The sequence below is a fragment of the Mya arenaria genome, chromosome 10 (assembly GCF_026914265.1).
Source record: "Mya arenaria isolate MELC-2E11 chromosome 10, ASM2691426v1".
Classification (NCBI taxonomy): Eukaryota; Metazoa; Mollusca; class Bivalvia; order Myida; family Myidae; genus Mya; species Mya arenaria.
This window is the reverse complement of record NC_069131.1, coordinates 23,881,872-23,895,163: the sequence shown is the minus strand read 5'-3', so window position 1 is coordinate 23,895,163 and position 13,292 is coordinate 23,881,872. Positions and strand designations below refer to the sequence as shown.

The window sequence follows — 13,292 nt, the reverse complement described above, 5'->3', positions numbered from 1 at the left end:
AAGTGCATAATAACTTCAACATGTAAGTCACGTTGTGTTTGAGTCTGATATCCACAAACTTGTTCACAATATTTCTCTCTCACTGTGCTTGCTCTTCATTAATATAACGTATACATGAGATTAGAAGTGTTGCTCGTAAGTGGTATTAATATCCGTTTAAACACAAGGACTCCACTTCAAATATACTTGAAAAACTAGGAAATAAACGGCGATAAATTATAACACTTAATGGATTTCATGTTTTCACCACTCGCATTTGATATAAACAAACAGAACATCATTTACTCTATAATTATGTATATGAAAAACCATACTTATATATAAAAAAAACTACAGAAATGTTTTATATTTGTAGTAGTGCTAATGTAAAGTCAACACAAGGGTGAAGGCAAGTACAAAAGGCTATGTCTATTTAACAGTTTAATACACAATCTACAGTTGCATGTTATCCTATCGAGCTATAGTTAATGACTGACGCTGGAGCGTGCCGGGCTCCGCGGGCTCTGGCCAATCACGTGGTCAGTCTATCTATAGTCCGTTCCATAGATATAGAACATCTTCCTCGTTCCGGAATAAAAGAAGTTATTGCATTACAAAATGAGATGCTAATACCAATGTGGATTAGTTGTATACATTACATGTAAAAACAATAAATCGTGCTAGTTAACCACTGCTCCTACATTGTTCAAAGCACAGGTAAAGGAAAATGTGCTTATCAGCATTTGATCGCTGATTAGTGGTTAACCCAGTTCTGATCATAGTTGCGCACATTCCTTCTCACAAATCTGCCAGACCGTGTTACATAAGGGGAGCCTGATTCACTGTTTGAATTGCTTGAAGTCGGAATTTGACCTGAGCTGACCGACTGGGGCGCATCTGGGGAAATCGGAGAGCTAGCCGAAATGTTGTAATCTAAAGGCAGAATGTCTGACACAATTTCATTTGTTTTATGTAGAACTTTGCGATTTCGGCGGTAAATTTTTCCATCTCGTGTTTGTACAGTGAATGACCTCGGTCCATTTTGTTGCGCGACTTTTGCAGGAACCCAAATTTTTCCTGTTTGAACTCTAACAGAGTCATTAATGGATATGGGCTTTAATTGCCTTGATGATGAATCGTGATGCTGCTTTTGCTTCGATTTTGTATGAATAGCCGTCTGTTTCACCTTGCTAGCATTCACTATTTGGGGCAATAGAGCTTTGTTTGTGATTGGCAAAACTGATTTGGTTCTGCGACTACAAAGTAGTTGAACAGGGGTGTATCCACAATCTAGTGGCGTATTTCTATATTCTAATAAAGCAAGGTATACATTTTGACCACTATCTCTTGCTTTTTTCATAATTTTCTTCGCAATACCTACTCCGCGTTCAGCCAAGCAGTTACCCTGGGGATGAAGAGGTGAAGACGTTTGATGTTTGAAATTCCATGATTTTGCAAAATCAGCGAATTCTGAGCTCGAAAATTGAGGCCCATTATCACTATGTAAAACATCGCAAATTCCATTGCGAGCAAAATGTGCCTGCAGTTTGTGAACAATCGTACTAGATCGTGTATTTGTCAAATGGTCAACTTCAAAAAATCTTGAATAATGATCAATCGTAAGTAGATAGTCTCTGCCGTCCAAATGAAACAAGTCTGTTGACAAAACTTGGTACGGTCTGTCTGGGAATTCTAGAGAGATCATGGGTTCTTTCGTATTTGAATCTCTGTGAGTCAAACATATAGGGCATTGCAACACGTGTTCTGTGATCTGCCTTTGCATGCCAGGCCAAAACAAACAGTCTTTGGCGCGCTGTAAAGTCTTGGTTACACCTAGGTGACCTGTGTGAACCTGTTTAACCATTTCTACTTGCAGGGATTTTGGAATGAGGAGTGTTTGACCTCTGAAAAATAGTTCATCTTCGAATGACAATTCGTCCCGGTGATTCCAGAAATCGGTTACCGCGGACTCGCAGTCTGACCGCGATTCCGGCCAACCTTGTAGTATAGTCCGTTTCAATACTTTCATGTCATGATCGTCTCTAATAGCCTGTCTTATTTTTTCAAGTCGTGAGTCGGTTACAAGAAGCTGTCTTTTAACCGAATGGACGTGTGTGTCCAAACCTTCAATCAGTGTCGGGTAAGTTTCATTTACTGAGTGCCTTGACAAGTAATCAGAAACGGGAATGTCCTTTCCGCGTACGTGTTCTACTGTTACGTCATACTTTTGCAGAGATAGCAGCAATCTCTGAAGCCTGGGAGGGGCTGCCGACAGGGTTTTTTTCATTATTGCAGAAATCGGTCGGTGGTCACTGTGAACTATTACGTGTCTACCATACGTAAACTGATGGAATCGCTTACAACCAAACACGATTGCAAGGAGTTCGCGTTCAATGTTTGCGTACATTTTCTCAGTATTAGTTAAGCTTTTTGAAGCGTATGCTATGGGCCTACCGTCCTGCCATAAGGAGCATCCGAGCCCGTTTTGTGATGCGTCACATTCTAAGACTAAGGGCTTCTTTGGGTCAAAGTAACCTAGAACGGGTGAGCTTGTTATCGTCTCCTTGACCTTTTCGAACGCGCGCGTCTGCGGCTCATCCCAAAAGAACTCGATATCTTTCTGCAAGAGGCTCCGGAGAGGGGATGTGGTTTCAGCGAGTTTTGGCGCGAATTTGGCCAAGTAATTGACCATGCCGAGGAATGTTTCTAACTCTGCGCGGGAGTCCGGCGTTTTGAGTTTCACAATGGCGTCTATTTTGGCATTGTCGGGTTTGAGGCCATGACTAGAAATGACGTGACCAAAGAAAGGGACTTCTGTCGCTCCGATAACGCATTTGTCGGGATTAAATTTAATGCCTATTTCGTGTGCTCTATTGAGCGCTTTTCGCAAATTTTCGTCGTGTTCTGACCGTGAGCGACCATGTATCAAAATGTCGTCTACTATGGCATGAATTCCGGGCAAGTTTTCAAAGATTTCATTGCATTTCTGCTGAAATATGTCGCCTGAAGATGTGATGCCAAATGGGAGCCTTAGGTATCTATATCTGCCGAAAGGCGTACTGAACGTTGTAAGTAGGGAAGACTCGTGATCTAGTTTGACACTCCAATACGCATGCGTAATATCTAGAATACTGAAATGTGTAGCCCCACATAGCTCTGACGTCACGTCGTCTAAAGTCGGCATTGGGTAATGCGGTCTACGGATTGAGTCATTTAGAGCCTTTGGGTCAATGCAAACCCTAAGTTTACCTGTCTTTGGCTTTTCTACCAAAACTATCGAATTTACCCAGTCAGTGGGTTCGGTGACCTTAGTGACAATTCCGTCTTTGACCATGCGGTCGAGTTCGTCCTTAAGTCGTGGTTTAAGAGCTTCGGGCACTTTTCGCGGGGGGTTCACAACGGGGACTGCATTTTCCTTAAGGTGTAATTTCGCAAACCCTGGAATTTCCCCAACTCCCTGGAAAAGCTCTTTGTATTCAGACATTACAGAATCCCTAGTCAGTACTTGGGGCTCTTTGGGGGAGTTTTCTACAGAGTAGGTCAGCTTGATCAAATTCAACTCTAGTGATGATCTGAGTCCTAACAATGGAGGGGCACGATTCTCAACAACATAGATTGTAGCCATGATTGTATCAGATTTATGGCAGCAGGGAAGACTCACTTTTCCAAGAACCTTGAGAAGGTCGCCTGAGTAAGAGGTCAGTTTGCTGTCGGGGGGCTCGAGAGGGGCACTTAATTTTAGGCGTTTGAACGTTTCATGTGAAACTATGTTGCATTCACTGCCTGTATCAATTTTGAAATGTATTGGTACTTTGCTAGGACCAAGAGTGATGGGAACGAAGGCACGGTCTGGTGATTGTGATAAAGAACGTGTGCTTACCATGTCGATGTAGTATTCCGGTGTGTCACATGAATATCCACATGCACCGTCTACAGCACTAGCGTCAATGTCATGTACAGATTTGTGGTAATTCTGGTTACTTCTGCACATATGTCCAAAATGATTTTGTTTTTGGCACTTGTTACACAATTTGCCAAATGCTGGGCACTGAGTTTTGGTAGGTCCGTGCACTCGTCCGCAATTGTCACATGATTTCTCATATCGTTGATATGAACGTTGTTGTTGGCGCTGCTGTGGTGGTTGGCGCTGCTGTTGGTGGTTGTCTGGCGGTGGCTTACGTCCGTTACGTCTGTGTATGGCGTCCACGGGTGTTGGGGTGACTGGCGGTGTGTCCGTTTGCGTTGACGTCAAATTCATGGTTGCCATTTGAGTCTGGCAGTACTCAAAGCTTTGAGCTATCTGGAGTGCTTTGTCAAGCGTTAGCTTCTCTCCTTCATTGATGAGTTTTTCCCTTATTCTTGAATTGTTCGTGCCGAAAACGATCCTGTCTCTGATCATTTCGTCTTCGTTTGCGTTGAACTTACAGTCACGTGAGCGTAGTCGTAGTCGAGTGACAAATTTGTCGATAGTGTCAGCTCCTTGAACTTCGTTGTAGAATCTGAAGCGCGCGAAAATTGGGTTGAGTTTTGGCTGGACGTGAGCTTGAAATTTCTTGTAAATGGATTTCAGGCTCTTTTTCTCGGCTTCAGTCAGAGTCCACGCTTGATGAACGTCGCGGCCTTTGTCGCCTATCCACAAGAGAAGATATGACATTTTCTCTATCTCTGATTTGGAGCTCAAAGGTCCAGTGAAGATGAGTTCCACGTGTCGCTTGAACCTTTCCCACGCCTCCGGGAGGTTTGTACTGTCCCAATCCATGCACGGAGGTGTAATTCCTGACATATCCATATTTCGCTGTTATGAATTAAGTCCAAATAATGTCAAGATCACTGTCACAGGACTACGTAATTCGTCTATTTTCTGACATCATGTTTTATTTTTGTAGTAGTGCTAATGTAAAGTCAACACAAGGGTGAAGGCAAGTACAAAAGGCTATGTCTATTTAACAGTTTAATACACAATCTACAGTTGCATGTTATCCTATCGAGCTATAGTTAATGACTGACGCTGGAGCGTGCCGGGCTCCGCGGGCTCTGGCCAATCACGTGGTCAGTCTATCTATAGTCCGTTCCATAGATATAGAACAAGAAACAAGCTCAGTAGCCGTAAAATTAAGTATAAATTACTCAATATTGAGACAATACCACTACTTAAGGAAATATATCAACGAAGTATAAACATGTGCATAAGCGTTGATTTTTTTTACATATATATTTATTTTGTCTATATACACTGTGTATGACAATACCACCTTTTGATTTACTTGTACACACTATTTCCAATGTATATATACATATTAGATATTATAACAACAATCAGCTATACAGCAATCATACAAGGTTATAGTTTGTGTTTTATAAAAAATGTAAGAAAGCACCGAATGACAGACAGAACACAATCGTGACGAGATCATCTGTACAGTCAGTCAAGTTTCACGTACGCATATGTTACGTACGATCATATGTATTTATGAACAAGTTAATGGCAATATTAAATTGCTACGAGAAATTAGAGTAGATGTCGAATGATTGCAGATACTCATGAACACAAACGTGGCAAAAAGCGTACTGCTCCTGAAATAAAAGAATAGACTTAGATATCAATATCCTATGATGACACTCACTACTGGAACTAATATCAGACTTATGTATGTGTATGGCCTATAATAAAAGTAAGTGCAATTATTAGACAATATTTTTATATTAACCTTCTATCTTAAATATATCCATATCAAATATATACTCAGACTAATACAAGAGTAATACAAAATATATCGATCAATAAAATATTATCGGAGCTAAAAGGTTGTACTATTCTTGTTCAATTATGCAGCCGAATGAATTATTTTTGATAAGCACTCACTCTAGTCCTAACGGCATTTGGCCGTCTCGCCCGCAGTTGGCGAACTGTGTTAAACACCGAGACCTCGTGTTCTATGCCTGTTTTCTCCAGAAGCGTCCAAACAGCCGCAAACAGGCCGCAGCGTCCGCCACCAGTCCTACAGGATATGTAAGATTTGTACGAATGCACTGAATATGTGTAAACCTCCAAATTAGAAAAGAATGTTTAAAAACAATTTAAAACTCAAATATAGTTTCAAATACTTACTTGCAATGCATAATAGCGGATCCAGAGGCGGCCTTTGTCTCTACTTCCTTGACAAGTTGCAAAAAGTGTGTTGCCGACTCGGGAACTTTAACATTGTCTTGCCAGGCCGTAACTTCGTAGTGAGATACCGTATGTTCATTAGGTCCTCTCTGTAAGCTCAACAATTTAGGGTATTCTAGATTACTTGTGGAAATAGCGAACCTTATCTCACCGTGCTTTATCAATATTGAATGGTAATATAAAAAGTGTCTAATAATTATTGATTAGCATTTACGGCTCTTTACCATTGTACGGTATTATGTTTGTGCAAGATATCTCTTACCAGGCCGTTGTAGCTCATTCTAAGCACCCTGTTGATACTGTAGGGTGTCGACATTTGTCGAAGATTGTCTACTGTATATGAACCAAACTGCTTCTGTGTGCCAAGATCAGGAATGTACAGGGAGCATTCACTCTCCATATCGACGATGCAGACCGCTTTTTCCTGCATCACGAGGCAAAGAAAGTCTGTAACGGTCTCTTCAAGAGGAGTCATCGCGAGAACAAAATGATTCCGTTGTTTGTAGCTCTGGAAAGATGCATTTTTCTGTATTATACTGACAAAATCCAAGCTGATATGGTATTAAAAGTTACGAGGTAAAACATAACCCTATACGGGATATACAAGGCAAAATATACCATATCGGTTTACTTCTGAACCGTAACGTATGGATCACTTCGATAGATGGTATTCATTAATAAATTTATCTGGAATCCATTTATCGGAATTGGAAATGGACGCCATTTCGGTACGGTATAACATAATGACCACTTTGGAAAAACATCGGGTCAAAATCTAACCAATCTTACCCAATGGCACTGCAACGTCCATGTATGAGGCGTGATTTATAATTATGTAAATTAGTTATTAACTTTATGTTTTAGAGCAAATATGTTGTGTAAGAAAATATGGGAAAGTATATTTTGTGTATAGCTTTTCAAAACCATAATCACTTGTTTGATTTATTAATAAGCGTTTAGCATAATCATTATATTTGATTTGTATAACGTACATTTTTAAAATAAAATACGTTTTATAAAGATCTTTGTTATACTTACATTAACATACATGGCGTTGATATAATCATGCCCCGGTTCTTTACCTAAATGCAACCTAGGCCTGTACAAGTTACCTGAGAAAAAAGAAGCACTCATAAATAAACATAAATATTTAATTTGTCTAGCAATACAAAATGTTTAAGTGAAAATGAACATTTGCAAATGATTTTACAGCTTTCAGCCGTTTTAGATAGCAAATAAGGTTACAATTCTAACTTAGTGGCAAATGATCGAATACATAAATGCGTATTGGAATGTTTCTCAAAGTTGGCCATTTTCACAAAGATGCTTCATGAACACAAAAGGCCACTGAATATTGTAACCTGGAATGTCAGCGCCCTCCCTGTTGGACTTTGTTAAGGCTGCATTTCTTTCAGATGCTTGTCGCTCCTCTTCAGATCTTTCCATGGTAATCTCCAGTTGCTTTTCAAAATATAAACTTGTTTCTAATAATGCATTCCTATATTTCTTATTTCTTATGAAACAATTGACGTCAACATATATCATTAATACTATCAATTGAAAACTTTAAATATGAAATGAAAACTTATTTAATTATCGCGGATAGTGTGAATGAGAAAGCTTTGGTTATATCGTCTTTTCCAGGAAGAAGCGTAAACGGCTTGTTAGGCGATACACGTTAAAATAAACATAGTGCTCTAGATAGTTGTGCTGAACTTATTGACTATAAGCTATTTCAGAATTTAAATCTTAAATAATATGCCAAAATATGAAAACCTTGAATTGTTTGATTAGTCTCTGTTTGTTCTTCGAATCCGACATGTAGGTCGCAAACCCCTCCGTTTGAACGGGTTTACTGTCAAACGCTAACGTGTGAACAATTGCGTGGTGCAGGAAGGCATATTGATCCTTTAAAACATGGATTTATATACAAAATACATTTCTGGCATATTGTAACATGTAAATGACATAAAAAATGCCATTTATAATATTAAGCATCATATGTGTTGCAGTTTTGTATCTTGATACAACTTGAGTTCATGCCAGCACTTTAAATAATGTAATTAACCAAATAACATATTATCCGGTTTTTAAATGTTTATAGAAATGTGTATGATCTTACCGCCGTTTGGACCATACGTGTACGACGATGTCTGAGATTGGTGACACAACCATGTATGTTAACGGATCCTTCAGCTTCACCCTCTCTTGTCAACAAGTCCATCGCTATGTACGTTCCCGTCCTGCCAACGCCAGCACTGTAATGTAACTTATTATAGCGTTCTTTCCATTATTCGAATAGTTCATCACATGATAAGTAGACTTGTTGCAATTATACGAACTGAAAATATTGATTCAGACAAAGTTCTTACTGTTAACACTTTGACGTTGTGTCAGCGAAATCAACATGGCGACATTCGTAGCTTTGAAATTTTCGAATTTGTAAAGATTAATGTTTGTTTGGAAGTACGATGGCAATAAATTATTTTTTTATTATAAATTTTGATTTTTAAAGTAGCAACGAGTAATATTCTTACACTTTGTGTTTTCGAGGAAAATAAATTTATTTTGATCTTACAATGTAACAAAACGTTTTGTATATGCCTTAATATTATACCTTACATAAACGTGTCCCTTCTTTGTATATATAAAGTCGATCAGTCTGTACATCACTGTATTTTGATAAAAATTCAGTTTTATGTCAGCGGTCCATATCATATTTTGGCCGGTCCGGACCTCGCCAAAAATGTAATATAGACCGCTGACGTCATACAAGTGGTAATTGCGGCTTGCTCTTTTCACAACGACGAAAATTTGTCGTAAGTAAACATTATTATCTTTGTTCGATAAAACACATCTAAAGTGCTTTATAATTATTGAATGGTAATATAATGTTCGGTATAATATGAGAAATATTATACATCACTTCGGGCCCTATGGCATTATAAGGACGGGCCAGTTAGCCCCCGAGGTTGAATGGACATCGGCTAACGCCTCGGTCCATGTTCACTTTCGGTGGCTGACTGGCCGGTCCTTTTAATGTCATATGACCCTCAGTGGTGTGTAATATTTCTTAAAAGTATACATAACGACAAGTAATTGTAATCATTGCGAAAATAATGGAATTAAAATTACTGCCCTGCCCTTTGGAATCTTTAGAATTGTTTAACGGGATTTCTTTGGTGAAAACGGGTTATGATAAGTTTACGTGTACCTGCAGTGAACGATTGTAGGTCCACCAAGTGGCGATTTTGTTTGTAGAACCCTGTGACGGAAATCGACCAGGGAAGTTACATCATCGGGGACCCCTTTGTCCGGCCAGCTGGTGAAATGAAAATGTTGGACTGTCATGTCCTCTTTATCCTATGAACAAAATTAAATACTTTAGTAACTCGTTATAGGCTATAGTAAACTCACATAAATATAATGTTAACCTGTTTATAATGCACAATAGAAACCTTAGGTAGCTGTCTTAAATTTCGGTAATACTCTCTCATGATAAATAAATCAGAGTTTCTCCGAAACATATAAGACTAATAGAGATAACAGACGTGAATATCTAATTATCGTTTATCAATAAACGATGGGGTAACTGCCTTCGGTCAGTCTACAGAAACACAGAAATGTTTAACACATCTAATATTTTTTCAGTATTATTTAAATCGCAAAAAGCAAAAAAACACAAAAACAATGTATGTCAAAATCGCCCTGTATTAATTAATAGTTGTTGTTTAATTTTTATTCACTGAATGTATTGCAATATTAATGAAATCATGACTTGCCACGTACCATTTTCACTAAAAAGGTTCTCATCACGAAGTCGGCGTACATGTCTTCACTTAAACACGTCACATTTATATCGCTGTATTGTTTGGTGATTCCATGGTCGGGCCAGTATTGGTCACATTTTGGTTTCTTTGAATATAAGTAACGATACATTAAGCAATGAACTTATATACATATATATAAATAAAGATTATCTGAAGTTCAATCTAAATGAGAACTCATATTCAGATTTAATGGCCTCTGCATTTATTACAGATATAACATATTGCAGTGTTTATAATTCGCTGTGTGACAAAACAGAATTATCACATCAATTGTACTAAACAGTACGAAACCGTACCCCGTCTTCCACTAAATTGGTGAGCATGACGATCTTGCCCACTTTCTGCTGCCAAACCATCCGCCAAAACACTGAGTAGTCCTGCATGGTCTTATCTGTTGGACCTGATTTATACCATACATATGTTAAGCATTAGAATTGCGGAATTAAAACTTAGAAAAATTTTCTACGGATTTTGCCAGAATAAAGTGGGAGCGAGCGAGAGAAAAAAAATATACTTTTTTTAAATTTAAGGCAAATCAGAGGCGAGCGCAAAGCGAAAAATTAAAATAAAATAAACAAATGTATATTTCTAACCAAATTTATGACACAATTATGTCCAGAAATGCTTTTTAATGGCAATAAAAGGTTCTCAGCTATAAATAAAAAGGATTTGATTGTATCACATAAAATTCTATCTCAAAATTCAAATTCTAAGTAAATGATTTTTAAGAAAATAGGGGAAATTCAGAATTAAATAAAAAAAATATTCCGTGTGGCCAAATAATATGTGCTAGCCCAAACAAAATATGTTTTTTTTTTTGTCTTCGAATTTTAGGTGCGACGAACAAATGATCAAATTGTTGTGGCCTGAGTCATATCTTAAATGTCAATAAAACGGAACATTAGATACATCTTATTCTATGAATAATTGTAACGTGTGACGCAGTAAAATAACAAACATAATACTTTTCAATACAAACCTATGAACTATTGAATTTTGAACGTTAACGGAATTCGTTTACAAATTACCAGTCAGTAAACTCACCTTGAGATGCAATGTATGCATTTTCCTGTCTATATCCCTAGAAAACAAACGTAATAATTGTTTTAATAAAACGAATCAAAATATTCAATCAATTATTTCATTTACTGAAAACATCGAGCTTAGTATTTATTATCACAAAAGTATCAATACCAAAGTTTATATAATCATTTTTGCTTTGCATGAAACACCATCGCTTCTTTTAACTTTATATTGCATCATAATAGTTATACAATTCAACTGTTTTCCCACTATAACCAGTCTTATTTTTTAATAATCCAATAAAAAGAGATAGTCACTTTAGTTATATGAAGTGTATAACTTACCTCTACAAAGCTGGCGTTGATAAAATCCGTATCTCCGCCCATCAATTTCACTCTGGTGTTGTCATCTGAATGTGTGGACATATACGGATTGGAAAAACAAAATAAATCAATAAAGGCAATCCATTAAACGAGCCAAAACTTCAATCAGCGAAGGTGGCACGTATTATATTGATATAAGGTCGCATAGATCATAATTAACATTTTTAAAAATCGGTTTCCTAAATAACAAACAAAAACTGTTAAGCAATATTGATGATTGTTTCAAAATTTTTATACAATGACCTATAAATTGTCCAGGTTTCATTAGATTTGTACAAAAAAGACGGGTAAAGTGATCTTCACGAACAAAGCCAACTCGTATGTGCAGTATGTATTACACATTCTACATGAAACTCACATGGGTAGATGCCTTGATATCTATTTCTTGGACGATTTTCTGGCCTCAATGCATCTTGATGGGGTTTTACCAAACCATCAGGAAGTTTCTGAAATCAGATTCAATTACTTATAATGGTTAACGTATTTAATCAACATAAAACCAAATATATAGTTCCTAAACAAGTTATAAGGATGCTGAACTCTGTGATTGAATATAGTTAGCATACACTGATAACATTGTCCGATTTTATTATCAAGCGTAAATCCATGTATATCTTGTGAGGCACTATACTATACCTTAAACTCTTCTTGGTAATATGAGTTGTCTTTGGCAGCCACAAAAGCTCCAAGGTCTTTGACAGCAACCTTATTCAGATTGTAATACACATCATCGGTGTCTTTGTCCTGTAATATGTCTTTGGGCGAATCTTCGACAGGTGTTTTGCACTTCGCGCTGTTTTCCGAATGTTCTGATTTTCCTTCTGATGATTTTAACTGGTTTGTCTTTAGTTGTTCTGTTGAAGCTCTTGTAACCCCCAATTTTGAGTCGGAGAGACGATCCAGTTTGTTGTCATTAGTTGAAGTCGTAGGTGACTCTAGTTAAATGATACTAATGATTTAATTAAACGGAACAATATTTCATATAGTGAGTGTTGTTTAATCATGATATGTCGATCATTATTGTTGTCATTTAAATTGAAAAGATGCATTTATTTACTTGGTATAATAAGTATTGATTAATTTACATAGTTAATAATTTAGTCTTTTTATGATAGATAGATATAGATACTTTTATTCCTCCATAACTGAAGAAATTAAACTATATACATATGTAAACATTCCAAATTTTAATGTAAACTCTGCTTTCATTATACTGCAAATAACATAATGACCTTTAGCATTGTTTTTACGCCCTTTGCTAGATTTCACTTTATCCGTTTTATCGTTGATTTCATTGTAAATATTGGCTGAAGCACTCTTGTTCTGGTAGACTACACTGTTTTCCTCTATGAAAATAACTAAGTCTGAATATAGTAATATAGTTAAGACAAGAGTTTCAATATGGTTGATTGTTTGGTTAGCGAAGTGGTTAGCGCACTCGCTTCTCACAAAGGCGACCCGTGTTCGATTTCCATGCCTGGGTGCGTGTGAGTTAATTTGGGCACCAAGCCGGACAAGTGGGCTTTCTTCGGGTGTTCCGGTTTCCTCCACAACACATGACCAAACTGTCGTGTAGCACCTTGCCAACGAGATTGACTAAGTATAAGTTAATACAACTTCTTAAGAATCGTTGTAAATTAAATACAGTTTTACTTAATCTTATCGAACACAATTCGTGTACATATGTTATCACTTCATTTTTGTAATGGTCAATGAACTTATTTTTTATAAAATATTATTCATGTTATTCATGCGATACATCATATTATACATTTACGTCATTTCACTCATTCCAAGTACAAACCTGCTGCATCTGCCCTAGGGCCGTCGGTGCTGTCCAGTCTTCTTCTGAAATAAAGCGATCAATGTACAAAGCTCAAGAAACAATGTAGCATATCTGATTATCTA

At 37.3% G+C, this 13,292-nt stretch overlaps 2 protein-coding genes across 13 annotated transcripts in view; both read right to left on the bottom strand.

Moving 5' to 3' along the window:
- Window positions 1–733: 733 nt before the first annotated feature.
- Window positions 734–4,768, bottom strand: LOC128204482 (uncharacterized protein K02A2.6-like). The gene has a single exon (XM_052905896.1). The coding sequence runs from the start codon at window positions 4,766–4,768 to the stop codon at window positions 734–736; it is 4,035 nt and encodes a 1,344-aa protein (XP_052761856.1).
- A 211-nt stretch (window positions 4,769–4,979) lies between these two features.
- LOC128205628 (receptor-type tyrosine-protein phosphatase mu-like) overlaps window positions 4,980–13,292 on the bottom strand; it is a 29,766-nt gene continuing 21,453 nt past the window's right edge. For 9 of the 12 annotated variants that reach the window (XM_052907405.1, XM_052907406.1, XM_052907407.1 and 6 more), the window contains 17 exons: window positions 13,189–13,232; window positions 12,617–12,748; window positions 12,021–12,319; window positions 11,743–11,830; window positions 11,346–11,410; window positions 11,023–11,059; window positions 10,275–10,378; window positions 9,938–10,063; window positions 9,363–9,511; window positions 8,271–8,406; window positions 7,925–8,056; window positions 7,510–7,609; window positions 7,187–7,260; window positions 6,411–6,656; window positions 6,089–6,237; window positions 5,843–5,978; window positions 4,980–5,553 (listed from right to left, as the gene is read on the bottom strand). In XM_052907405.1, coding sequence (XP_052763365.1) covers window positions 5,479–5,553; window positions 5,843–5,978; window positions 6,089–6,237; window positions 6,411–6,656; window positions 7,187–7,260; window positions 7,510–7,609; window positions 7,925–8,056; window positions 8,271–8,406; window positions 9,363–9,511; window positions 9,938–10,063; window positions 10,275–10,378; window positions 11,023–11,059; window positions 11,346–11,410; window positions 11,743–11,830; window positions 12,021–12,319; window positions 12,617–12,748; window positions 13,189–13,232 — 2,092 coding nt within the window. In that variant the 3' untranslated portion in view covers window positions 4,980–5,478. Of the gene's footprint in view, window positions 5,554–5,842; window positions 5,979–6,088; window positions 6,238–6,410; window positions 6,657–7,186; window positions 7,261–7,509; window positions 7,610–7,924; window positions 8,057–8,270; window positions 8,407–9,362; window positions 9,512–9,937; window positions 10,064–10,274; window positions 10,379–11,022; window positions 11,060–11,345; window positions 11,411–11,742; window positions 11,831–12,020; window positions 12,320–12,616; window positions 12,981–13,188; window positions 13,233–13,292 lie in introns of all 12 variants that reach the window. The other 3 variants (XM_052907417.1, XM_052907415.1, XM_052907416.1) reach the window with 3 other exon arrangements.

Bases quoted from the DNA above. Each gene is read 5' to 3' on its own strand.
- LOC128204482 (XM_052905896.1), bottom strand. From the start codon at position 4,768: ATGGATATGTCAGGAATTACACCTCCGTGCATGGATTGGGACAGTACA.